Source organism: Pseudophryne corroboree, assembly GCF_028390025.1.
Source record: "Pseudophryne corroboree isolate aPseCor3 chromosome 3 unlocalized genomic scaffold, aPseCor3.hap2 SUPER_3_unloc_4, whole genome shotgun sequence".
In the NCBI taxonomy this organism is placed as follows: domain Eukaryota; kingdom Metazoa; phylum Chordata; class Amphibia; order Anura; family Myobatrachidae; genus Pseudophryne; species Pseudophryne corroboree.
Genome location: NW_026967530.1, coordinates 1,424,263 through 1,451,824, shown reverse-complemented (window position 1 = coordinate 1,451,824; position 27,562 = coordinate 1,424,263). Strand labels below are relative to the sequence as shown.

Genomic DNA, 27,562 nt, shown 5'->3' with positions numbered 1-27,562 from the left:
AAAATTACTTAAAAAGACAATTTTGGTAATTAACCACAAACAGGAAACCAGTAAAACAAATGGAATACAGCACAGTACAACAGTGACATAAGATGTTAACCCGGGATATCTCACCGCTAAACTGGCTAGAAGAACTGGTAGCAGTGGTGTCCCAAAATCTCACATACTAACCAACGCGTTTCAACTAGTTAGTCTTTGTCAAGGTCCACAATAGGTTGGTTCATATGAAAAGAGGAAACCACCTTAGGCAAGAATTGAGGACGGGTCCGCAATTCTGCTCTATCCATATGGAAAACCAGATAGGGGCTTTTATGAGACAAAGCCGCCAATTCCGACACTCGCCTAGCCGAAGCCAAGGCTAACAACATGACCACTTTCCAAGTGAGATATTTCAGTTCCACTGTTTGAAGTGGTTCAAACCAGTGCGACTTAAGGAAACTCAACACCACGTTAAGGTCCCAAGGCGCCACCGGAGGTACAAAAGGAGGCTGAATATGCAGCACTCCCTTTACAAAAGTCTGTACTTCTGGGGGAGAAGCTAATTCTTTCTGAAAGAAAATGGATAGGGCCGAAATCTGAACCTTAATGGAGCCTAATTTTAGACCCAAATTCACTCCAGTTTGTAGGAAGTGAAGAAAACGGCCCAGATGGAATTCCTCCGTAGAAGCATTCCTGGCCTCATACCAAGAAACATACTTTTGCCATATACGGTGATAATGTTTAGCTGTCACGTCCTTCCTAGCCTTTATCAGAGTAGGAATGACCTCATCCGGAATGCCCTTTTCCACTAGGATCCGGCGTTCAACCGCCATGCCGTCAAACGCAGCCGCGGTAAGTCTTGGAACAGACAGGGCCCCTGTTGTAGCAGGTCCTGTCTTAGAGGAAGAGGCCACGGATCTTCAGTGAGCATTTACTGCAGATCCGGATACCAGGCCCTTCGTGGCCAATCTGGAACAATGAGAATTGTCTGTACTCCTCTTTTTCTTATTATTCTCAACACCTTGGGGATGAGAGGAAGAGAGGAAGAGGAGGAAACACAACGACCGACTGGAACACCCAAGGTGTCACTAGGGCGTCCACTGCCACCGCCTGAGGGTCTCTTGACCTGGCGCAATACTTCTGTAGTTTTTAGTTTAGGCGGGACGCCATCATGTCTATCTGGGGCAGGCCCCACTGACTTGCAATCTGTGCGAAGACTTCCTGATGAAGTCCCCACTCTCCTGGATGTAGATCGTGTCTGCTGAGGAAGTCTGCTTCCCAGTTGTCCACTCCCGGAATGAACACTGCTGACAGTGCGCCTACATGATTTTCCGCCCAGCGAAGAATCCTGGTGGCTTCCGCCATAGCCACTCTGCTCCTTGTGCCGCCTTGGCGGTTTACATGAGCTACTGCGGTGATGTTGTCTGACTGGATTAGCACCGCTAGGTCGCGAAGCAGTCTCCGCTTGACGAAGGGCATTGTATATGGCCCTTAGTTCCCGGACGTTGATGTGGAGACAAGTCTCTTGACCAAAGACCTTGGAAGTGTCTTCCCTGTGTGACTGCTCCCCAACCTCGGAGGCTCGCGTCCGTGGTCACCAGAACCCAGTCCTGAATACCGAATCTGCGACCCTCAAGAAGGTGAGCACTCTGCAGCCACCACAGGAGAGATACCCTGGCCCTGCGGGACAGGGTGATCAACTGATGAATCTGTAGATGAGACCCGGACCACTTGTCCAGTAGGTCCCATTGGAAGGTCCTCGCATGGAACCTGCCGAAAGGAATGGCCTCGTAAGATGCCACCATCTTTCCCAGGACTCGAGTGCAGTGATGCACCGACACCTGTTTTGGCTTCAATAGGTCCCTGACCAGAGTCATGAGTTCCTGTGTCTTTTCTATCGGAAGATAAACCCTTTTCTGGTCCGTATCCAGAATCATGCCTAAGAAGGTCAAACAGGTCTTAGGAACTAATTGTGACTTCGGGATATTGAGAATCCAGCCATGTTGCTGTAACACCTCCAGTGAAAGTGACACGCTGTTCAACAACTGCTCTCGTGATCTCGCTTTTATTAGGAGATCGTCCAAGTATGGGATAATTGTGACCCCCTGCTTGCGCAGGAGCACCATCATTTCCGCCATTACCTTGGTGAAAATCCTCGGGGCCGTGGAAAGCCCAAACGGCAACGTCTGAAATTGGTAATGACAATCCTGTACCGCAAATCTCAGTTACGCCTGATGAGGTGGATATATGGGAACATGAAGGTATGCATCCTTTATGTCCAGGGACACCATATAATCCCCACCTTCTAGGCTGGCGATGACCGCTCTGAGCGATTCCATCTTGAACTTGTACCTTTTCAAGTATAGGTTCAAGGATTTTAAATTTAAAATAAGTCTGACCGAACCGTCCGGTTTCGGGACCACAAAAAGGGTTGAGTAATATCCCCTCCCTTGTTGAAGCAGGGGAACTTTGATCACCACCTGTTGAAGACAACCTGAGATAGTGATTCCCAGATCCCTTTCCTCCTCAGTAGTCCCCAGTATAGTGCCATTAATACTATATTTAGCCTTTATGTCACCTGAAATAGTGACTCTTAGATCCCTTTCCTCCTCAGTAGTTTCCAGTATAGTGCCATTAATACTATATTTATCCTTTATGTCACCTGAAATAGTGACTCCTCGATCCCTTTCCTCCTCAGTAGTTTCCATGTATAGCACCATTAATACTATATTTATCCTTTATGTCACCTGTAATAGTGACTCCTAGATCCCTTTCCTCCTCAGTAGTTTCCAGTATAGTGCCATTAATATTATATTTATCCTTTATGTCACCTGAGATAGGGACTCCTAGATCCCTTTCCTCCTCAGTAGTTCCCAGTATAGTGCCATTAAAACTATATTTAGCCTTTAGGTCACCTGAAATAGTGACTCCTAGATCCCTTTCCTCCTCAGTAGTTACCAGTATAGTGCCATTAATACTATATTTATCCTTTATGTCACCTGAAATAGTGCCTCCTAGATCCCTTTCCTCCTCAGTAGTTTCCAGTATAGCGCCATTAATACTATATTAATCCTTTATGTCACCTGAAATAGTGACTCCTAGATCCCTTTCCTCCTCAGTAGTTTCCAGTATAGTGCCATTAATACTATATTTAGCCTTTATGTCACCTGAGATAGTAACTCCTAGATCCCTTTCCTCCTCAGTAGTTCCCAGTATAGTGCCATTAATACTATATGTATCCTTTATGTCACCTGAAATTGTGACTCCTAGATCCCTTTCCTCCTCAGTAGTTCCCAGTATAGTGCCATTAATACTATATTTATCCTTTATGTCACCTGAAATTGTGACTCCTAGATCCCTTTCCTCCTCAGTAGTTCCCAGTATAGTGCCATTAATACTATATTTATCCTTTATGTCACCTGAAATAGTGACTCCTAGATCCCTTTCCTCCTCAGTAGTTTCCAGTATAGCGCCATTAATACTATATTTATCCTTTATGTCACCTGAAATAGTGACTCCTAGATCCTTTTCCTCCTCAGTAGTTTTCAGTATAGTGCCATTAATACTATATTTAGCCTTTATGTCACCTGAGATAGTAACTCCTAGATCCCTTTCCTCCTCAGTAGTTCCCAGTATAGTGCCATTAATACTATATTTATCCTTTATGTCACCTGAAATAGTGACTCCTAGATCCCTTTCCTCCTCAGTAGTTCCCAGTATAGTGCCATTATACTATATTTATCCTTTATGTCACCTGAAATAGTGACTCCTAGATCCCTTTCCTCCTCAGTAGTTGCAGTATAGTGCCATTAATACTATATTTATCCTTTATGTCACTGGAAATAGTGACTCCTAGATCCCTTTCCTCCTCAGTAGTTCCCAGTATAGTGCCATTAATACTATATTTATCCTTTATGTCACCTGAGATAGTGACTCCTAGATCCCTTTCCTCCTCAGTAGTTTCAAGTATAGTGCAATTAATAATAAGAATTTACTTACCGATAATTCTATTTCTCGGAGTCCGTAGTGGATGCTGGGGTTCCTGAAAGGACCATGGGGAATAGCGGCTCCGCAGGAGACAGGGCACAAAAAGTAAAGCTTTAGGATCAGGTGGTGTGCACTGGCTCCTCCCCCTATGACCCTCCTCCAAGCCTCAGTTAGGATACTGTGCCCGGACGAGCGTACACAATAAGGAAGGATTTTGAATCCCGGGTAAGACTCATACCAGCCACACCAATCACACTGTACAACCTGTGATCTGAACCCAGTTAACAGTATGATAACAGCGGAGCCTCTGAAAAGATGGCTCACAACAATAATAACCCGATTTTTGTAACTATGTACAAGTATTGCAGACAATCCGCACTTGGGATGGGCGCCCAGCATCCACTACGGACTCCGAGAAATAGAATTATCGGTAAGTAAATTCTTATTTTCTCTATCGTCCTAGTGGATGCTGGGGTTCCTGAAAGGACCATGGGGATTATACCAAAGCTCCCAAACGGGCGGGAGAGTGCGGATGACTCTGCAGCACCGAATGAGAGAACTCCAGGTCCTCCTTAGCCAGGGTATCAAATTTGTAGGATTTTACAAACGTGTTTGCCCCTGACTAAATAGCCGCTCGGCAAAGTTGTAAAGCCGAGACCCCTCGGGCAGCCGCCCAAGATGAGCCCACCTTCCTTGTGGAATGGGCATCTACATATTTTGGCTGTGGCAGGCCTGCCACAGAATGTGCAAGCTGAATTGTATTACACATCCAACTAGCCATAGTCTGCTTAGAAGCAAGAGCACCCAGTTTGTTGGGTGCATACAGGATAACAGCAAGTCAGTTTTCCTGACTCCAGCCGTCCTGGAACCTATATTTTCAGGGCCCTGACCACATCCAGCAACTTGGAGTCCTCCAAGTCCCCAGCAGGCGCAAGACACCACAATAAGCTGGTTCAGGTGAAACACTGACACCACCTTAGGGAGAGAACTGGGGACGAGTCCGCAGCTCTGCCCTGTCCGAATGGACAAACAGATATGGGCTTTTTTGAGAAAAAAACCACCAATTTGACACTCGCCTGGTCCAGACCAGGTCCAAGAGCATGTTCACTTTTCATGTGAGATGCTTCAAATCCACAGATTTGACTGGTTTTAAACCAATGTGTTTTGAGGAATCCCAGAACTACGTTGAGATCCCACAGTGCCACTGGAGGCACAAAAGGGGTTGTATATGCAATACTCCCTTGACAAACTTCTGGACTTCAGGAACTGAAGCCAATTCTTTCTGGAAGAAAAATCGACAGGGCCGAAATTTGAACCTTAATGGACCCCAATTTGAGGCCCATAGACACTCCTGTTTGCAGGAAATGCAGGAATCGACCGAGTTGAAATTTCTTCGTGGGGCCTTCCTGGCCTCACACCACGCAACATATTTTCGCCACATGTGGTGATAATGTTGTGCGGTCACCTCCTTTCTGGCTTTGACCAGGGTAGGAATGACCTCTTCCTGAATGCCTTTTCCCTTAGGATCCGGCGTTCCACCGCCATGCCGTCAAACGCAGCTGCGGTAAGTCTTGGAACAGACATGGTACTTGCTGAAACAAGTCCCTTCTTAGCGGCAGAGGCCATAAGTCCTCTGTGAGCATCTCTTGAAGTTCCGGGTACCAAGTCCTTCTTGGCCAATCCGGAGCCATGAGTATAGTTCTTACTCCTCTACGTCTTATAATTCTCAGTACCTTAGGTATGAAAAGCAGAGGATGGAACACATACACCGACTGGTACACCCACGGTGTTACCAGAACGTCCACAGCTATTGCCTGAGTGTCTCTTAACCTGGCGCAATACCTGTCCCGTTTTTTGTTCAGACGGGACGCCATCATGTCCACCTTTGGTAATTCCCAACGGTTTACAATCATGTGGAAAACTTCCCCATGAAGTTCCCACTCTGCCGGGTGGAGGTCGTGCCTACTGAGGAAGTCTGCTTCCCAGTTTCCATTCCCGGAATGAAACACTGCTGACAGTGCTATCACATGATTTTCCGCCCAGCGAAAAATCCTTGCAGTTTTTGCCACTGCCCTCCTGCTTCTTGTGCCGCCCAGTCTATTTACGTGGGCGACTGCCGTGATGTTTTATCCCACTGGATCAATACCGGCTGACCTTGAAGCAGAGGTCTTGCTAAGCTTAGAGCATTATAAATTTACCCTTAGCTATATTTATGTGGAGAAAAGTCTCCAGACTTGATCACACTCCCTGGAAATTTTTTCCTTGTGTGACTGCTCCCCAGCCTCTCGGGCTGGCCTCCGTGGTCACCAACATCCAATCCTGAAATGCCGAATCTGCGGCCCTCTAGAAGATGAGCACTCTGTAACCACCACAGGAGAGACACCCTTGTCCTTGGATATAGGGTTATCCGCTGATGCATCTGAAGATGCGATCCGGACCATTTGTCCAGCAGATCCCACTGAAAAGTTCTTGCATGAAATCTGCCGAATGGAATTGCTTCGAAGGAAGTCACCATTTTTTTTTACCATGGCCCTTGTGCAATGATGCACTGATTTTAGGAAGTTCCTGACTAGCTCGGATAACTCCCTGGCTTTCTCTTCCGGGAGAAACACCTTTTTCTGGACTGTGTCCAGAATCATCCCTAAGCACAGGAGACTTGTCGTCGGAATCAGCTGCGATTTTGGAATATTTAGAATTCACCCCTGCTGTTGTAACAGTATCCTAGATAGTGCTACTCCGACCTCCAACTGTTCCCTGGACTTTGCCCTTATCAGGAGATCGTCCAAGTAAGGGATAATTAAGACGCCTTTTCTTCGAAGAAGAACCATCATTTCGGCCATTACCTTGGTAAAGACCCGGGGTGCCGTGGACAATCCAAACGGCAGCGTCTGAAACTGATAGTGACAGTTCTGTACCACGAACCTGAGGTACCCTTAGTGATGAGGGCAAATTTGGGACATGGAGGTAAGCATCCCTGATGTCTCGGGACACCATATAGTCCCCTTCTTCCCGGTTCGTTACCACTGCTCTGAGTGACTCCATCTTGATTTGAACCTTTGTAAGTGTTCAAATTTTTTTAGATTTAGAATAGGTCTCACCTAGCCTTCTGGCTTCAGTACCACAATATAGTGTGGAATAATACCCCTTTTCTTGTTGTAGGAGGGGTAATTTAATTATCACCTGCTGGGAATACAGCTCGTGAATTGTTTCCCATACTGCCTCCTTGTCGGAGGGAGACCTTGGTAAAGCAGACTTCAGGAGCCTGCGCAGGGGAAACGTCTCGACATTCCAACCTGTACCCCTGTGATACTACTTGTAGGATCCAGGGGTCCTGTACGGTCCCAGCGTCATGCTGAGAGCTTTGCAGAAGCGGTAGAACGCTTCTGTTCCTGGGGAAGGGCTGCCTGCTGCAGTCTTCTTTCCTTTCCTCTATCCCTGGACAGATATGACTCTTATAGGGATGAAAGGACTGAGGCTGAAAAGACGGTGTCTTTTTCTGCAGAGATGTGACTTAGGGTAAAAACGGTGGATTTTCCAGGAGTTGCCGTGGCCACCAGGTCCCATGGACCGACCCCAAATAACTCCTCTTCCTTTATACGGCAATACACCTTTTTGCCGTTTGGAATCTGCATCACCTGACCACTGTCGTGTCCATAAACATCTTCTGGCAGATATGGACCTCGCACTTACTCTTGATGCCAGAGTGCAAATATCCCTCTGTGCATCTCGCATATATAGAAAATGCATCCTTCAAATGCTCTATAGTCAATAAAATACTGTCCCTGTCAAGGGTATCAATATTTTTAGTCAGGGAATCCGACCAAGCCACCCCAGCTCTGCACATCCAGGCTGAGGCGATCGCTGGTCGCAGTATAACACCAGTATGTGTGTATATACTTTTTATGATATTTTCCAGCCTCCTGTCAGCTGGCTCCTTGAGTACGGCCCTATCTATAAACGGTACCGCCACTTGTTTTGATAAGCGTGTGAGCGCCTTATTCACCCTAAGGGGTGTTTCCCAACGCGCCCTAACTTCTGGCGGGAAAAGGTATACCGCCCATAATTTTCTATCGGGGGGAACCCACGCATCATCACGCACTTCATTTAATTTATCTGATTCAGGAAAAACTACGGTAGTTTTTTCACATTCCACATAATACCCTCTTTTGTGGTACTTGTAGTATCAGAAATATGTAACATCTCCTTCATTGCCCTTAACATGTGGCCCTAATAAGGAATACGTTTGTTTATTCACCGTCGACACTGGATTCAGTGTCCGTGTCTGTGTCGACCGACTAAAGTAAATGGGTGTTTTAAAAAACCCCTGACGGTGTTTCTGAGACGTCTGGACCGGCACTAACTGTTTGTCGGCCGTCTCATGTCGTCAACCGACCTTGGAGCGTGTTGACATTATCACGTAATTCCCTAAATAAGCCATCCATTCCGGTGTCGACTCCCTAGAGAGTGACATCACCATTACAGGCAATTGCTCCGCCTCCTCACCAACATCGTCCTCATACATGTCGACACACACGTACCGACACACAGCAGACACACAGGGAATGCTCTAAACGAAGACAGGACCCCACTAGCCCTTTGGGGAGACAGAGGGAGAGTTTGCCAGCACACACCAAAAGCGCTATATATGACAGGGATAGCCTTATAATAAGTGCTCCCTATATAGCTGCTTTAAATATATATATATATATATAATGCCACAATTCTGCCCCCCTCTCTTGTTTTACCCTGTTTCTGTAGTGCAGTGCAGGGGAGAGACTGGGAGCCTTCCTGACCAGCGGAGCTGTGAGAGGAAAATGGCGCCGTGTGCTGAGGAGATAGGCCCCGCCCCTTTTTCGGCGGGCTCGTCTCCCGCTCTTCAATGGATTCAGGCAGGGGTTAAATATCTCCATATAGCCCCCGGAGGCTATATGTGAGGTATTTTATGCCTAAAAAAGGTTTCTCATTGCTGCCCAGGGCGCCCCCCCCAGCGCCCTGCACCCTCAGTGACTGCCGTGTGAAGTGTGCTGAGAGCAATGGCGCACAGCTGCAGTGCTGTGCGCTACCTTAAGAAGACTGAGGAGTCTTCTGCCGCCGATTCTGGACCATCTTCTGTCTTCAGCATCTGCAAGGGGGCCGGCGGCGCGGCTCCGGTGACCCATCCAGGCTGTACCTGTGATCGTCCCTCTGGAGCTTGATGTCCAGTAGCCAATCCATCCTGCACGCAGGTGAGTTGACTCCTTCTCCCCTAAGTCCCTCGCTGCAGTGATCCTGTTGCCAGCAGGACTCTGTAAAATAAAAAACCTAGCTAAACTTTTTCTAAGCAGCTCTTTAGGAGAGCCACCTAGATTGCACCCTTCTCGGCCGGGCACAAAAACCTAACTGAGGCTTGGAGGAGGGTCATAGGGGGAGGAGCCAGTGCACACCACCTGATCCTAAAGCTTTACTTTTTGTGCCGTCTCCTGCGGAGCCGCTATTCCCCATGGTCCTTTCAGGAACCCCAGCATCCACTAGGACGATAGAGAAACTATATTTATCCTTTATTTCACCTGAGATAGTGACTCCTAGATCCCTTTCCTCCTCAGTAGTTTCCAGTATAGTGCAATTAATACTATATCTATCCTTTATGTCACCTGAGATAGTGACTCCTCGATCCCTTTCCTCCTTAGTAGTTTCCAGCATAGTGCCATTAATACTATATTTATCCTTTATGTCACCTGAAATAGTGACTCCTAGATCCCTTTCCTCCTCAGTAGTTCCCAGTATAGTGCCATTAATACTATATTTATCCTTTATGTCACCTGAGATAGAGACTCCTAGATCCCTTTCCTCCTCAGTAGTTTCAAGTATAGTGCAATTAATACTATATTTATCCTTTATTTCACCTGAGATAGTGACTCCTAGATCCCTTTCCTCCTCAGTAGTTTCCAGTATAGTGCAATTAATACTATATCTATCCTTTATGTCACCTGAGATAGTGACTCCTCGATCCCTTTCCTCCTTAGTAGTTTCCAGCATAGTGCCATTAATACTATATTTATCCTTTATGTCACCTGAAATAGTGACTCCTAGATCCCATTCCTCCTCAGTAGTTCCCAGTATAGTGCAATTAATACTATATTTATCCTTTATGTCACCTGAGATAGTGACTCCTAGATCCCTTTCCTCCTCAGTAGTTTCCAGTATAGTGCAATTAATACTATATCTATCCTTTATGTCACCTGAGATAGTGACTCCTCGATCCCTTTCCTCCTCAGTAGTCCCCAGTATAGAGCCATTAATACTATATTTATCCTTTATGTCACCTGAAAGAGTGACTTCTAGATCCCTTTCCTCCTCAGTAGTTCCCAGTATAGTGCCATTATACTATATTTATCCTTTATGTCACCTGAAATAGTGACTCCTAGATTCCTTTCCTCCTTAGTAGTTTCCAGCATAGTGGAAAGCCCTGTACTGGGGCCCCTTCATTCAGCCCAATGCCCCCTTCTACAGTTTAGTGTTCTTCCTTCTGCCCCATCTCCCACCAAAGGAGTAATTAGCAGAAATTACTGTTCCAGGTCTCACATGCTGAGCAGAAGATAGAACATCCCCTATCGCCCACGGGACATCAAAGCTGCCGCAGATAGCACTCCCGACCCCTTCCGCTGGAGGATGGGTAGGGTCCCCAATGCATTTCTTTGCCCAGGGGCCTACACTGCTAAGATGGTTCTGCCTGCACTTGTCAATGTTTCAAGGATTGCACATTTTTTCTATCCAATAGGGTCCAGCACTCATATAACCTAAGGGGCAACTGGTTTGGGTGTAAAATGGGAAACATTGACGAAAGCACTGGAGCGAGCAGTTGCTGTTATTACTGTACAAGCTCTATGAGGGTACACATTATGGACATAAAGCCCACCTTTACTCTCAGGTCCCTGTAAACACAGCACTCACAGATAACGGTGGCTTTTAATCACACATTTATTGAAAGTTAGTGTAACATAAAAACAATACAAGCCTTCTAGGTAACATAGCACAATAACCATCATCTCACACTAATTAACAAATTACACAACAGTTTCCCCATTAGTTCCGGCAGAGTGCCCATAACTCATCAGAGGCAGTTACCCCATTAGAACAGTTCCCACCAGGATCTCAGGTAAACAGTTCCAGCCGACTCAAAGACTTACACAGATATGCCAGTGAAAATCCCCCCCTCAAAACTCCCCACTGGCCCCTCACCCCTTCCCGCAGTGCCTTTCAGGATATCTGCTGCGTGGGCACTGCAGAAAGAGGTCCTGCTGCCAAACACACCCTTCCCCAGCACCTGATCCTTTTTAAACCCCAATTAAGACAACACAGCAAAAACAGGAAATCTCAGAGGGGCATGCAGGGAGGTGTAGTCACACTAGACCAGTGGTTCTCAAACTCGGTCCTCAGGACCCCACACAGTTCATGTTTTCAAGGTCACCTAGCAGGTGCACAGGTGTTTTCATTACTCACTGACCCATTTTAAAGGATGCACAGGTGGAGCTAATTATTTATTAGTGATTGTGAGAGGAGACATAGAAAACATGCACTGTGTGGGGTCCTGAGAGCCGAGTTTGAGAACCTGTGCACTAGACTATAACTGCTGGGAAAAGCAAAAAATCCCAGCACAATCTTTTACCCAGAGAAGAGAGCACCCAGACTACCGGGCTCCATTCTAGAACAATCAGGTAAGTAATAAAAAAGACCCCCTCCACACAGTCTACATCCTCACACGCCTACGAGTGCTGCCTTCTCCAATTCTTATATTCAGTATTTGTGTTTATATTTACATTTACTATATTCTGAAAAGTTATATCTTGATATTATAATAGTTCACCTAAAGAGATTCATTTTTAGTTTTACCTCTGTGAATCGTTAAATTTAGATTGTAAGCTCCATTGATGCATGTACTGATGTGACGGCAATTGCATACGCCCAAGATGGCTTGCTGATCTTATACAAATGTGTACAAAGTGTTTGGGTTCCACTGAGAGAGCGTCAGTATACACACAATCATTTTATTATAGATTTCTTACATGTAAAATATTAATGCAATCTTCTTTCAGGTCTACCAACTCAAGGAAATGAAAATGTGACTTTACTCATGTCTTACAATAGCTAGTTCTCACCTGTGTGACTTTTTCTGATGTTTTACGAGGTAAGGTCTCAGTGCAAAACATTTCCCGCACTTAGAGCATTGAAATGGTTTCTCACCTGTGTGAATTCTCTCATGTCTAGCACGATCTCTTTTTTCTGTAAAACATTTCCCACACTCAGAGCATGGAAATGGTTTATCACCTATGTGACTTTTCTCATGTGCAGTAAGATTTGTTTTTCCTGGAAAACATTTCCCACACTCAGAACATGAAAATGGCCTCTCACCTGTGTGACTTTTCTGATGTTTTACGAGAGACGATCTCAGAGCAAAACATTTCTCACACTCCGAGCATTGAAATGGTTTCTCACCTGTGTGACTTCTCTCATGTCTAGCACGATCTTCTTTTGCTGTAAAACATTTCCCACACTCAGAGCATGGAAATGGTTTCTCGCCTGTGTGAATTCTCTCATGTTTAGCAAGATTTGATTTTTCTGTAAAACATTTCCCACACTCAGAACATGGAAATGGCCTCTCACCTGTGTGATTTAGCTGATGTGTAACAAGGTCTGGTTTACGTGTAAAACATTTCCCACACTCAGAACATGGAAATGGCTTTTCACCTGTGTGAAGTCTTTGATGTATAATAAGACTTGATTTCTTACCAAAATATTTCCCACACTCAGAACATGAAAATGTCTTTTCTCCTGTGTGATGTCTTTGATGTTCAATAAGACATGATTTATCTCTAAAACACTTCCCACACTCAGAACATGAAAATTTCTTTTTTCCTGTGTGAGTTATCTGATGTATAACAAGAGCTGATTTACGTGTAAAACATTTCCCACACTCAGAACATGGAAATGGTCTTTCACCAGTGTGAATCCTCAGATGTGTAACAAGATTTAATTCACGTCTAAAACATTTCCCACACTCAGAACATGGAAATGGTTTCTCACCTGTGTGACTTCTCTCATGTATAACAAGAGCTGATTTACGTGTAAAACATTTCCTACACTCAGAACATGGAAATGGTCTTTCACCTGTGTGATTTCTTTGATGTATAACAAGCTCTAATTTACATCTAAAACGTTTACCACACTCAGAACATGGAAATGGGTTAGCACCTGTGTGACTTGTCTGATGTTTAAGAAGCTCTGATTTACATTTAAAACATTTCCCGCACTCAGAACATGGAAATGGTCTTTCACCTGTGTGACTTCTCTGATGTATAGTAAGTGTTGATTTCTCTCTAAAACATTTCCCACACTCAGAACATGAATATGGCTTCTCTCCTGTGTGACTTCTATAATGTTCAGCAAGATGCGATTTTCTTGTAAACCGTTTCCCACACTCAGAACATGAAAATGGTTTCTCCCCTGTGTGAGTTCTCTGATGTTTAAGAAGATTTGCTTTCAATGTAAAACATTTCCCACACTCAGAACATGGAAATGGCTTCACACCTGTGTGTATTCTCAGATGTGTAAGAAGATTTGATTTACGTGTAAAACATTTCCCACACTCAGAACATGGAAATGGCTTCACACCTGTGTGTATTCTCTGATGTTTAACAAGAATTGATTTCAATGTAAAACATCTCCCACACTCAGAACATGGAAATGGTTTCTCACCTGTATGACTTTTCTCATGCGCAACAAGAGATGATTTGTGTGTATAACATTTCCCACACTCAGAACATGCAAATGGATCCTTTCCTGTTTGATGTCTCTTATGTCTAACAAGAGCTAGATTATGTGGAATATAATTCCCACATTCAGAAGAGGAAATGACTGTATCACTGCTATGGTCTGTACTATGTGCAGCAATGTGTGAGTTACCAGGAGAACATTCCTCAGGAACAGAGGGATCAGATGATATATTTGCACTGTGAAGTGCTGGATATATATTTAGGGAAATCTGTTTTTCTTCTGGAGACCTTCGTGTCATGTTGTTATCTTCTAATTTACAATCTGGAGACCAAACAATTTGTCCCTCTGAGGTATTCCTTGTATTGCGGCCATCTGGTAGAAATAAAATAATTAACAAAGTATCCCACAGCAAAGACATCATTAGTCATTATTTCATCTCACCCCTATTTCCATTGGCTTATGCTTAGTAGAACCTCATGCAGAACACTTTGTGTGTGCTACAGAACCTCTCACACTCACACATAACACTGGAGAAGCACGGGGAGATAGAGGTGTCCATCTCCTACTCATCCCTCATGTGGATGTTGGATCTGTAGAGTAAGTCATTGTGTGATGTACACAAGTTGTGCCGTTTGTAATGCAATGGCAAGCTTGAAACATTCAAACTGAACCAACCAATCCATCCTATTTCAAACATGGTATAACTATGTTGGAATAGGAGGAACAGTCAGTAGACAGCCAATCCACAGTACAATGTGAGGTTACAGAAGGGAGTGCACAGGTCAGAAGCAGTCACTGAGGGAGCAAGTGGAGGGAACAAACTCCCAGACTAGCCACGGCGGCATCCTCAATTGCCACCCATTTTATTCTAGGCCCAGGCAAGAGGTAAAGGAGAAAACTGGAGCAACCAATAAAACAGCATATCTAAAGGAAAAAGGAAAAACGCGAAGGCACAAAGCTATCAATCAGCAAAACGAAAATGCAAGTAACAATGTACATGATACCAGTCTACAGAAACACATAAAAAGAAGGACAAAACCAGAGAAATTAGCAAAATTAGCAATATGCTGAAATCCAACATGCGGAACAATCAAATATAAAGCGTTACAAAAGAGTAGTTGGCCACAGACTGTTATGGGAGAGACTAAGGGATATATTCAATTGCAGTCGAAAGCTGGCGGGAAGACGGCAGTTTTCAACTTTTTTAGGTCGGAAGGGATTCCGATCTATTCAATACACCCCAGAATTTATCGAAAAGTCGGGAATTTCCGACTCGTCGGAAAGCATGTGGATCAGTGGAATAGCCTCTGTCGGAAACAGGGGCAAATCTGACCGGTTTTTGCCCCGTTTCTGACCATCTCAATCCGAATTTAAAAAAAGTCGGATTGAGATGAGGGAAGAGAGAGGAGGAGACGGGGGAGAGCAGCGGAGCAGGAGGATGTGGCACCGACGTCGCTCACGGCAGCGTCTGAGGTTCCGCTTGCTGTAGCCGGGTGGACACTGTCGTTAGGTGTGGCGGCGGTGCCCCATCCTCCTGCTATGCTGCTGTAGCCGCTGCTCTCCTGTCTCCCCGCTGCTCTCCCCGATGGTCGGATTGAGATGGTCAGGAACGGCCAAATCCGATAGCCCTTGTCGGATCCATTCCGTCAAATGCACGTCGGAATGAATCCGACTTTAATTGAATATACCCTTAAGGATTCCTCTGAGAGGCTGCAGACAGGGTTAAGCCTTCACATTTTTCTGCACACAGAACATAGCTTCACAGGTGGACCACATGGGTGTTATTGTTCAGCTAGTTAGTGCTTGGGAGGAGGCATAAGCGGCTGGCCTTGTGTTGGGGTAGAGTGACTGACACCAGGTTAGTTGGCCGGTGATTAGAGAGATGACAACAGTGTCTAGTTACTGGCAGAGTCTCAGGAATACTTTTGTTGGTATGATGGCTGGAACCAGAGGCGTATGTCGACTGTAACTTTCTGACATCTCAATAACCGGTAGAGCAGTGGTTCAGGAAGACCTGTGTGGGTACAAATTATTATCATGTTTGCCACGTATGGAGAGTTCCTGCAATCCGAAACAATACTCCCCTTTGTTCTGAAGGAGAGAAATTTCAAAATAACACCCCTAGGGACAGGAGGGGAGCGGGGTCCTGAGCCCCAGGCTTAGGGTGCAGAGCCTGGTAAGCTGCAGAATATAGCCTCTAGACCAGAATCCTCACCACACTTAGGGTTGCCACAATCAGGTCCAATGATACCCACTCAGCAAAGGGATGCAGTGCAAGTAGGCACAAGGCTGGATAGGTGCTCTCCCTGCTCCGCATCCCCGCTGCTACACCGTCTCCCCTGCTGCTGCCGTGCCTGTCGCTGCACGCCGGCAGCTTAAAGCTTCCCCTCCCTCTCCTGTGGCAGTGACTGATCGGACTGCTTCCTCACAATGTATACATCTTATTCCCTCCCTATGATGGACCCTCCTCCTCCTCACAGTCAGTGTATACCTCTTATCCCCTCCCCTGCATGTCACGTCTCCCACTGATGGTCCCTCCTCCTCCTCCTCACAGTCAGTGTATACATCTTATCCCCTCCCCTGCATGTCCCCTGTCTCCCCCTGATGGTCCCAACTCCTCCTCATATAGTCAGTGTATACATCTTCTCCCCTCCCCTGCATGTCCAGTCTCCCTCTGATGGTTCCTTCTCCTCCTCACATAGTCAGTGTATACATCTTCTCCCCTCCCCTGCATGTCCAGTCTCCCTCTGATGGTCCCTTCTCCTCCCCACATAGTCAGTGTATACATCGTATCCCCTCCCCTTCATGGCCTCCGTCTCCCTCTGATGGTCCCACCTCCTCCTCACATAGTCAGTGTATACATCTTATCCCCTCCCCTGCATGTCCAGTCTCCCTCTGATGGTCCCACTTCCTCACATAGTCAGTGTATACATCTTATCCCCTCCCCTGCATGTCCAGTCTCCCTCTGATGGTCCCAACTCCTCCTAACATAGTCAGTGTATACATCTTATCCCCTCCCCTGCATGTCCAGTCTCCCTCTGATGGACCCTTCTCCTCCTCACATAGTCAGTGTATACACAGTTAGTGAGGTTGAAAAGAGGCAAAATGCCCATCGGGTTCAACCTGTATTCTGTGTAAATCTGTTCATATTATAATGCGCCTGCTGGAGTAATGGTTTAGTACCGATTGACAGCAATGATTCCTACCACTCCCAGATATTAATGTCACTATTTTAAATGCTATAGCCCTGGATACATTTTCCAGTTAGAAATTTGTCCAATCTGTTACATACATTTACACAGTCTGCCATTACTACCTTCTCTGGCAGGGGGATCCAAATCTTAATTGCCCTTACCGTGAAGAACCCTTTCCTACATTGCGTACAGAATTTTCTCTCCTCCAGCCTCAGCGAGTGCCCATGTGTCCTATAGAGTTAATTTAATAAACAAATCTGCTGCTAGCTCCTTGTAATGACCCTTTACATATTTGAAGATATTAATAATGTCTCCTCTTAGTCTCCTCTTTTCTAGTGTATACATATGTAACCTAGATAATAGTCAGATAATACGGAGATCTTGGTTGCGTATATCTGCAGATATAGGGTTAAGCCCCCAGGCCGATCGACAAGGCCTCTCCGTCACTGGGGGTCCCTAATATTAGGTATGGGTCCGGGGTGCAGGACCCCATAATGTCGGCACAGGTCGGCTACCCCAGGTCAGCACACAGGTGAGAGTTAATAGGGTTAATAAGAAGCACAGAAGTGCTATGTGAGTGGTGTGATTAAAATAATACAAAAATATATACAAAGTGATAGGGAAACTCATAAGTGTTAATAAAGTGTTAGGGTGTGCCGACCTGAAGCAGCCCAGCGATACCGACACAGGGGCCACCACACCCCACACCCACCCCATAAATAATTCCAAATATGTCTGGGTTGAATTCCCAGTGTAAGGCCACATGGTAATGGCTCCTACAGCATCTGAGAGCCAGCTTACCTGGGGATACCCCTGACTTCCCCCTATGGCAGTCTAGAGTCAGCAATCCCTCCTAATGCTGACCCGTTCATGCCTCTCAATACAATGCAAAAAAATGGTGAACTGCTCAATCAGATAGTGATGTCACTCAGGTGCTAAAAGGGAGGGGTAATTCTGTGAAGGAAAAAACAATGGTTCCCTAATGCACACTGAGTGAATAATATTCCTACATAATAGTCAGATAATACGGAGATCTTGGTTGCGTATATCTGCAGATATAGGGTTAAGCCCCCAGGCCGATTGACAAGGCCTCTCCGTCACTGGGGGTCCCTAATATTAGGTATGGGTCCGGGGTGCAGGACCCCATAATGTCGGCACAGGTCGGCTACCCCAGGTCAGCACACAGGTGAGAGTTAATAGGGTTAATAAGAAGCACAGAAGTGCTATGTGAGTGGTGTGATTAAAATAATACAAAAATATATACAAAGTGATAGGGAAACTCATAAGTGTTAATAAAGTGTTAGGGTGTGCCGACCTGAAGCAGCCCAGCGATACCGACACAGGGGCCACCACACCCCACACCCACCCCATAAATAATTCCAAATATGTCTGGGTTGAATTCCCAGTGTAAGGCCACATGGTAATGGCTCCTACAGCATCTGAGAGCCAGCTTACCTGGGGATACCCCTGACTTCCCCCTATGGCAGTCTAGAGTCAGCAATCCCTCCTAATGCTGACCCGTTCATGCCTCTCAATACAATGCAAAAAAATGGTGAACTGCTCAATCAGATAGTGATGTCACTCAGGTGCTAAAAGGGAGGGGTAATTCTGTGAAGGAAAAAACAATGGTTCCCTAATGCACACTGAGTGAATAATATTCCTACATAATAGTCAGATAATACGGAGATCTTGGTTGCGTATATCTGCAGATATAGGGTTAAGCCCCCAGGCCGATTGACAAGGCCTCTCCGTCACTGGGGGTCCCTAATATTAGGTATGGGTCCGGGGTGCAGGACCCCATAATGTCGGCACAGGTCGGCTACCCCAGGTCAGCACACAGGTGAGAGTTAATAGGGTTAATAAGAAGCACAGAAGTGCTATGTGAGTGGTGTGATTAAAATAATACAAAAATATATACAAAGTGATAGGGAAACTCATAAGTGTTAATAAAGTGTTAGGGTGTGCCGACCTGAAGCAGCCCAGCGATACCGACACAGGGGCCACCACACCCCACACCCACCCCATAAATAATTCCAAATATGTCTGGGTTGAATTCCCAGTGTAAGGCCACATGGTAATGGCACCTACAGCATCTGAGAGCCAGCTTACCTGGGGATACCCCTGACTTCCCCCTATGGCAGTCTAGAGTCAGCAATCCCTCCTAATGCTGACCCGTTCATGCCTCTCAATACAATGCAAAAAAATGGTGAACTGCTCAATCAGATAGTGATGTCACTCAGGTGCTAAAAGGGAGGGGTAATTCTGTGAAGGAAAAAACAATGGTTCCCTAATGCACACTGAGTGAATAATATTCCTACATGTTCTGAAGGAGAGAAATTTCAAAATAACACCCCTAGGGACAGGAGGGGAGCGGGGTCCTGAGCCCCAGGCTTAGGGTGCAGAGCCTGGTAAGCTGCAGAATATAGCCTCTAGACCAGAATCCTCACCACACTTAGGGTTGCCACAATCAGGTCCAATGATACCCACTCAGCAAAGGGATGCAGTGCAAGTAGGCACAAGGCTGGATAGGTGCTCTCCCTGCTCCGCATCCCCGCTGCTACACCGTCTCCCCTGCTGCTGCCGTGCCTGTCGCTGCACGCCGGCAGCTTAAAGCTTCCCCTCCCTCTCCTGTGGCAGTGACTGATCGGACTGCTTCCTCACAATGTATACATCTTATTCCCTCCCTATGATGGACCCTCCTCCTCCTCACAGTCAGTGTATACCTCTTATCCCCTCCCCTGCATGTCACGTCTCCCACTGATGGTCCCTCCTCCTCCTCCTCACAGTCAGTGTATACATCTTATCCCCTCCCCTGCATGTCCCCTGTCTCCCCCTGATGGTCCCAACTCCTCCTCATATAGTCAGTGTATACATCTTCTCCCCTCCCCTGCATGTCCAGTCTCCCTCTGATGGTTCCTTCTCCTCCTCACATAGTCAGTGTATACATCTTCTCCCCTCCCCTGCATGTCCAGTCTCCCTCTGATGGTCCCTTCTCCTCCCCACATAGTCAGTGTATACATCGTATCCCCTCCCCTTCATGGCCTCCGTCTCCCTCTGATGGTCCCACCTCCTCCTCACATAGTCAGTGTATACATCTTATCCCCTCCCCTGCATGTCCAGTCTCCCTCTGATGGTCCCACTTCCTCACATAGTCAGTGTATACATCTTATCCCCTCCCCTGCATGTCCAGTCTCCCTCTGATGGTCCCAACTCCTCCTCACATAGTCAGTGTATACATCTTATCCCCTCCCCTGCATGTCCAGTCTCCCTCTGATGGACCCTTCTCCTCCTCACATAGTCAGTGTATACACAGTTAGTGAGGTTGAAAAGAGGCAAAATGCCCATCGGGTTCAACCTGTATTCTGTGTAAATCTGTTCATATTATAATGCGCCTGCTGGAGTAATGGTTTAGTACCGATTGACAGCAATGATTCCTACCACTCCCAGATATTAATGTCACTATTTTAAATGCTATAGCCCTGGATACATTTTCAGTTAGAAATTTGTCCAATCTGTTACATACATTTACACAGTCTGCCATTACTACCTTCTCTGGCAGGGGGATCCAAATCTTAATTGCCCTTACCGTGAAGAACCCTTTCCTACATTGCGTACAGAATTTTCTCTCCTCCAGCCTCAGCGAGTGCCCATGTGTCCTATAGAGTTAATTTAATAAACAAATCTGCTGCTAGCTCCTTGTAATGACCCTTTACATATTTGAAGATATTAATAATGTCTCCTCTTAGTCTCCTCTTTTCTAGTGTATACATATGTAACCTAGTAAGCCTTTCTTCGTACTCCAGTGACTCTAACCCTTTAATCAGTTTAGTAGCTCGCCTTTGATCTCTTTCTAGTTCCCCAATATCTTTTTTATAATATGGTGCCCAGAACTGAACACAATATTCCAGGTGTGGACGTACCAATGATTTGTACTGCGGCAGGATTACATCCTCGTCCCTTGTCTCTATGCCCCGTTTTATGCATGCGAGCACTTTACTTGACTTCTTTGCTGCAGTTTGACATTGTGTACGGTTATTAAGCCTATTATCTATGAGCACCCCCAAATCTTTTTCCACCATAGTTACCCCTAGATTTTCCCCATTCAGAGTCTAGAATGCATGTGTGTTTTTTGTCCCAAAGTGCATAACCTTGCATTTTTCTATATTGAACCACATTCTCCAATTAGACACCCAGATTTCCAGTTTAACTAAGTCATTCTGTAGAGACTCCACATCGCTATCTGAATGAATTACAGTGTTTAGTATCATCTGCAAAGATTGACACTGTGCTCTCCAGGCCTATTCCTAGATCATTGATAAATATAGTGAACAGCAGTGTGCCAAGAACGGACTCTTATGGCATTCCGCTGACTACTGGTGCCCAGCTGGAGAACATCCCATTGACCACTACTCGTTGTACTCTGTTATCCAGCCAATTACCTATCCATGTACAAACAGTATATCCTAGGCCAAGTTACCATAATTTGTTGATCAGTCTCCTATGAGGCACTGTATCGAAGGCTTTTGCAAAATCTAAATATACCACGTCCACTGCTTTTCCATGGTCAAGATTCTCACTCACTTCCTCGTAGAAGCTAATTAAGTTGGTTTGGCATGATCTGTCCCTTACAAACCCATGCTGACCTTTACTAATAAACTTTGTAGCCTGTAGGTGATCCCCTATACTATCCCTCAAAATGCCTTCCAATATTTTACCCACTATAGAGGTTAAACTAACTGGTCTATAGTTACTAGGATTATTTTTTGTTCCCTTTTTAAATAAGGGCACTACCTCAACTATGCGCCAATCCTTTGGTACCGTGCCTGATGTAATTGAACTATGGAAAATCAAGTATAGGAGTTTTGCTAGCTGTGACCTAAGCTCCCTAATAACCCCAGATGAAAACCATCTGGGCCTGGTGATTTATTAATCTTTACCTTGCTTAGACTCTCCAGGACTACTTCCTCACTTAAACAAGCATCAAGCCAGGAGTCATTACCTTCCCTGTCGTTATGCACTACTGTCACCTGCGCATCCTCCCTGGTGAATACTGAAGAAAAAAAGTTGTTCAATATTTCAATTTTCCTTTTAATTTGTCGTCATTTATCAAATCTCCCATTTCATCTTTTAATGGGCCTACGTTCTCCTTCTTTAACCTTTTACTGTTTATATACAATTATAAAACTTTTTAGGATTGGTTTTACTCTCTATAGCGATTTACTTTCGTTTACAATTTTAGCTGCTCTTATTACTTTTATGCATCTTTTATTGCATTCCTTGTAATACCGGAATGACTCCTCCCCTCCATTAGATGTAAATGTTTTGAAAGCACGCCTCTTATTAGCCGTTGCTTCCTTGACCTCCTTATTAAGCCACATTGGTTTGTTTAGTACTCCTGCGTTTACTGCTCATGGGAATGAATTTGTGAATATTGCTATCAAGCAACCCTTTTAAAGCATCCCACATTTCCGATGTGTTCTTGCCATGAAACAACTCTTCCCAGTCAATGCCGTTTAGTGCCCGTCTCAGCATATTGAAGTTAAATTTTCTAAAGTTAAATGTTTTGGTTGCTCCCTTACAGCTATGTATCTTGAAACTGATGTCAAATGTGATCATATAGTGGTCACTGTTTCGCAAGGTCTCCTGAACTTTAGTGTTTGATATAATGTCCACATTATTGGTAATTACTAGGTCCAGAATAGTTTTGCCTCTAGTTGGGTCCTCGACTAATTGAGTTAAGTATTGATCCTTTAATGTATTTAAAAACCTGCTGCTCCTAGTTTTTACACATGGGGGGTCATTCCGAGTTGTTTGCTCGTTATTTTTTTCTCGCAACGGAGCGAATAGTCGCTAATGCGCATGCGCAATGTCCGCAGTGCGACTGCGCCAAGTAAATTTGCTATGCAGTTAGGAATTTTACTCACGGCATTACAAGGTTTTTTCTTTGTTCTGGTGATCGTAATGTGATTGACAGGAAGTGGGTGTTTCTGGGCGGAAACTGGCCGTTTTATGGGAGTGTGTGAAAAAAAGCTACCGTTTCTGGGAAAAACGCGGGAGTGGCTGGAGAAACGGAGGAGTGTCTGGGCGAACGCTGGGTGTGTTTGTGACGTCAAACCAGGAACGACAAGCACTGAACTGATCGCAGATGCCGAGTAAGTGTGGAGCTACTCAGAAACTGCTAAGAAGTGTCTATTCGCAATTCTGCTAATCTTTCGTTCGCAATTTTGATAAGCTAAAATTCACTCCCAGTAGGCGGCGGCTTAGCGTGTGCAAAGCTGCTAAAAGCAGCTTGCGAGCGAACAACTCGGAATGACCCCCATGATTCGTTACTCCAATTTATATCAGCAGTGCCGCACCCAGGGGGGTTTCCGAGCACCCAGAAACCCCCCTCCACCAAAAAATTTTTTTTTTTTTTGCCGCATGAGTATTATTAATGGCTGTCTAGCGTCCTCTACAGCCTGCTGTCTTCCTGGTGGCACTTGTAAGTGCTTAATAAAAGTTTACTTTATTTTAATTATAGTACATACAGTATATATCCATGTGCATGCATATATATATATATATATATATATATATAAACACACACACACAAACACATACATATGATATATATACATGTGTATATACGTGTACTGTGTGTGTGTGTGTGTGTGTGTGTGTATGTATGTATATATATATATATATATATATATATATATATATCAAATGAATTCACACTCACTGCTGCAAATTACATCATGGGCGGTGCTCCATAAAGGGCTCTCAAATAGTCCAAAATATATCCAAGAATAGTACAGGCACTCACCACTTCCTTGATGATAATGAATTTATTATACCTCACAGGTGTATCTCACATAGAAATGAACGACAGCATGTCAGCAAAAATGTCAACGTTTCGGCTCCATCCGAGCCTTTGTCAAGACAGACAAAATCACATCAGATTAACACCCAGCAGCCTGATGTGATTTTGTCTGTCTTGACAAAGGCTCGGATGGAGCCGAAACGTCGACATTTTTGCTGACATGCTGTCGTTCATCTCTATGTGAGATACACCTATGAGGTATAATAAATTCATTATCATCAGGGAAGTGGTGAGTGCCTGTACTCTTCTTGGATATATATAAATACATATATATATATATATATATATATAAAAAGAAAAGGCGTCACTCCAGGGCTTGTAAAGTGCAATAATTGCAGTGTATTTAAACAAATCACAAGTCCTTGTGATTCCACAAGGACTTGTGATGTGTTTAAATACACTGCAATTATTGCACTTTACAAGCCCTGGAGTGACGCCTTTTCTTTGTCTGCCGCTATTATATTACCACGGAGGGCACCCAGGCTAATGAGCTTTAAGGACCAGGAGTGCCGGGCACCACACCAGGATATATATATATATATATATATATGTGTGTATGCATGTTTAATATGCTGTGTATATATATATATAGGTGTATATATAGGTGTATATACGGTATATATACATGTGTAGATATGTGTGTGTATGTATGTATATGTATATATTTATATATATATATATATATATATATATATATATATACACACATACACACAGACACACTAGTTTTACGGACCCAGCATATACTAGGTCACCTCAGTCCCCACCCCCGTGATTGGCTCCACCCAGTTCTGGAAACCCCCCATGCAAATCCTGCGTTTGCCACTGATCAGGATAAAATCCCCTAACACTAGGATGTCCCCCATTCCCGCAGCTTTTTCAATTTGGTGTAAGAGTTGCTCCTCGTCATGTACACTAATATCTGGTTACTTGTAGCACGTGCCAATGACCAGTTTCTTTGCCTCTGTGCCCCCACTTGTGATCTCAGCCCATAGCGACTCCACGTTATCTCCAGCGTCCCTCGAAAATACCCTCTATTAAGTTTGGTTTTAGAGACGGTGTAACAAAGAGACATACCCCTCCTCCCCTTTTGGTAGCCCTATCCCTCCTGAAGAGAATATCCCTCCAAATTCACAACCCAGTCGTGAGAGTCGTTCCATCATGTTTCAGTAATACCTATAATATCATACTCAGCCTTTGATACAAGCCATTCCAATTCCCCCATTTTACCCGATAGGCTTCTTGTGTTCACAAGCATACATCTTAGCTTAGCCTCTCCATTGCCTGTTTGTTTTAGTGGTATCTTATCTATCTTTACAAGAGCCTTTCTAGACTTACCCTTACTGACTGTTATTCTCCTCCCTTCCTTTCCTCCCCATCATGCTTAATACAGTCTTCCTCACTACTATCTCTATTTAACCTATTAAGACTTATGAAGCCCCCCCCCCCCCTGATGTTAGTATCTTCCCTTAAGCTATGGGCATCGTTTTCTATATACCGTACTGTTGAGCCATATTTGTCATTAGGTAATAAATTGGGAATATCTTGGGCAATACCTGTGTCAGTATTTCCGGTTTCAATACCCATGCAAATACCCTTGCCATCTGATCTTACGCTCCCCCCTTCTCCACCCCCAAATTGTTCACTACCCCCATCCTTACTGCTCTCCCTGATTAACCCGCAGCTTCTAGCTAAACCCTCCCCCAGGCTCCTAGTTTAAAAGCTCCTCCAACCTTCTAACCATCCTACCCCCCAGCACCGCAGCCCCCTCCTCATTCAGGTGCAATCCATCACAACAAAAAAGATACCCTCCCCTGCATGTCCCCTGTCTCCCTCTGATGGTCCCACCTCCTCCTCACACAGTCAGTGCATACATCTTATCCCTCCCATGCATGTCCAGTCTCCCTCTGATGGTCCCACTTCCTTCTCACATAGTCAGTGTATACATCTTATACCCTCCCCTGCATGGCCTCCGTCTCCCACTGATGGTCCCACCTCCTCCTCACATAGTCAGTGTATACATCTTCTACCCTCCCCTGCATGTCCCCAGTCTCCCTCTGATGGTCCCACCTCCTCCTCACATAGTCAGTGTATACATCTTCTCCCCTCCCCTGTCTCCCTCTGATGGTCCCACCTCCTCCTCACATAGTCAGTGTATACATCTTATCCCCTCCCCTGCATGTCTCCTGTCTCCCTCTGACGGTCCCAACTCCTCCTCACATAGTCAGTGTATACATCTTATCCCCTCCCCTGTATGTCCAGTCTCCCTCTGATGGTCCCACCTCCTCCTCCTCCTCCTCACATAGTCAGTGTATACATCTTATTCCCTCCCCTGCATGTCCCCTGTCTCCCTCTGATGGTCCCACCTCCCCCTCACATAGTCAGTGTATACATCTTATCCCCTCCCCTGCATGTCTCCTGTCTCCCTCTGATGGTCCCAACTCCTCCTCACATAGTCAGTGTACACATCTTCTCCCCTCCCCTGTATGTCCAGTCTCCCTCTGATGGTCCCACCTCCTCCTCACATAGTCAGTGTATACAAAATCTACACTGGCTCCCATTCCCCTACAGAATCCTCTTCAAACTCCTCACCCTCACATACAAGGCCATCTCTAATTCCACTGCTCCCTACATCTCCAACCTCCTCTCCCTTCATACTCCCTCCCGCCCACTACGGTCGGCTGATGACCGTCGCCTCTCCTCTGCCTTGGTCACTGCTTCCCATGCACAAGTTTAGGATTTTGCCCGTGCTGCACCCCTTCAGTGGAATGCGCTCCCCCGCTCCATTAGACTCTCCCCGACCTTGCAAAGCTTCAAACGGGCATTGAAAACCCACCTATTCATCAAAGCGTACCCCTCCAATGCATAACCTAGTCCTTAGGCTGCTCCTCCATCCCCCTGCCTTGGACATCTCTGCTTTGCTCGCACACCACCATCAGGCTTCTACCTGCTTGTACCTCATGTCATCTGTCTGTTGCCCCTCCCCACTAGATTGTTAGCTCTTCAGAGCAGGGACACATTTCACTCAGCGACCATCTTTACCTGCTTTCTCTCCTGCTGGTAAAGGCTCATCTCTATCTATGGCCGCCAGCCCCAAGTAGTACAATGATTACTCCTTCGCTACTTGCATCTAAGCTGTATTATGTTTTGAGAATTGTGTTGCTCTTTGTTACCTGCACTCCATTTTTGTTATTTATTTACTGTTATGCTAAGTTTTGTCTCCCTGTACTGTCCTTTGTACGGCGCTGCGAAACACTTGTGGCGCCCTATAAATAAAATGTAATAATAATAATAATAATAACATCTAATCCCCTCCCCTGCATGCCCAGTCTCCCTCTGATGGTCCCACCTCCTCCTCACATAGTCAGTGTATACATCTTATCCCCTCCCCTGCATGTCCCGTCTCCCTCTGATGGTCCCAACTCCTCCTCACATAGTCAGTGTACACATCTTCTCCCCTCCCCTGCATGTCCCCAGTCTCCCTCTGATGGTCCCACCTCCTCCTCACATAGTCAGTGTATACATCTTCTCCCCTCCCCTGCATGTCCCCAGTCTCCCTCTGATGGTCCCACCTCCTCCTCACATAGTCAGTGTATACATCTTCTCCCCTCCCCTGCATGTCCCCAGTCTCCCTCTGATGGTCCCACCTCCTCCTCACATAGTCAGTGTATACATCTTATCCCCTCCCCTGCATGTCTCCTGTCTCCCTCTGATGGTCCCAACTCCTCCTCACATAGTCAGTGTATACATCTTATCCCCTCCCCTGCATGTCCCCAGTCTCCCTCTGATG

At 45.5% G+C, this 27,562-nt stretch overlaps 2 protein-coding genes across 4 annotated transcripts in view; both read right to left on the bottom strand.

The window, feature by feature from the left end:
* LOC134984191 (oocyte zinc finger protein XlCOF6-like) overlaps positions 1-27,562 on the bottom strand; it is a 454,419-nt gene that overhangs the window by 284,693 nt on the left and 142,164 nt on the right. The gene's annotated exons all lie outside the window — the stretch shown is intronic.
* Positions 10,906-27,562, bottom strand: part of LOC134984193 (gastrula zinc finger protein XlCGF26.1-like) — a 151,818-nt gene continuing 135,161 nt past the window's right edge. The window contains exons 1-2 of one of the 3 annotated variants that reach the window (XM_063949823.1): positions 15,640-15,723; positions 10,906-14,088 (exon numbers count right to left, since the gene is read on the bottom strand). In XM_063949823.1, the coding sequence (XP_063805893.1) occupies positions 12,098-14,014 (1,917 nt within the window). In that variant the 5' untranslated portion in view covers positions 14,015-14,088; positions 15,640-15,723 and the 3' untranslated portion in view covers positions 10,906-12,097. Of the gene's footprint in view, positions 14,089-15,619; positions 15,724-27,562 lie in introns of those variants that run through there. The other 2 variants (XM_063949822.1, XM_063949821.1) reach the window with 2 other exon arrangements.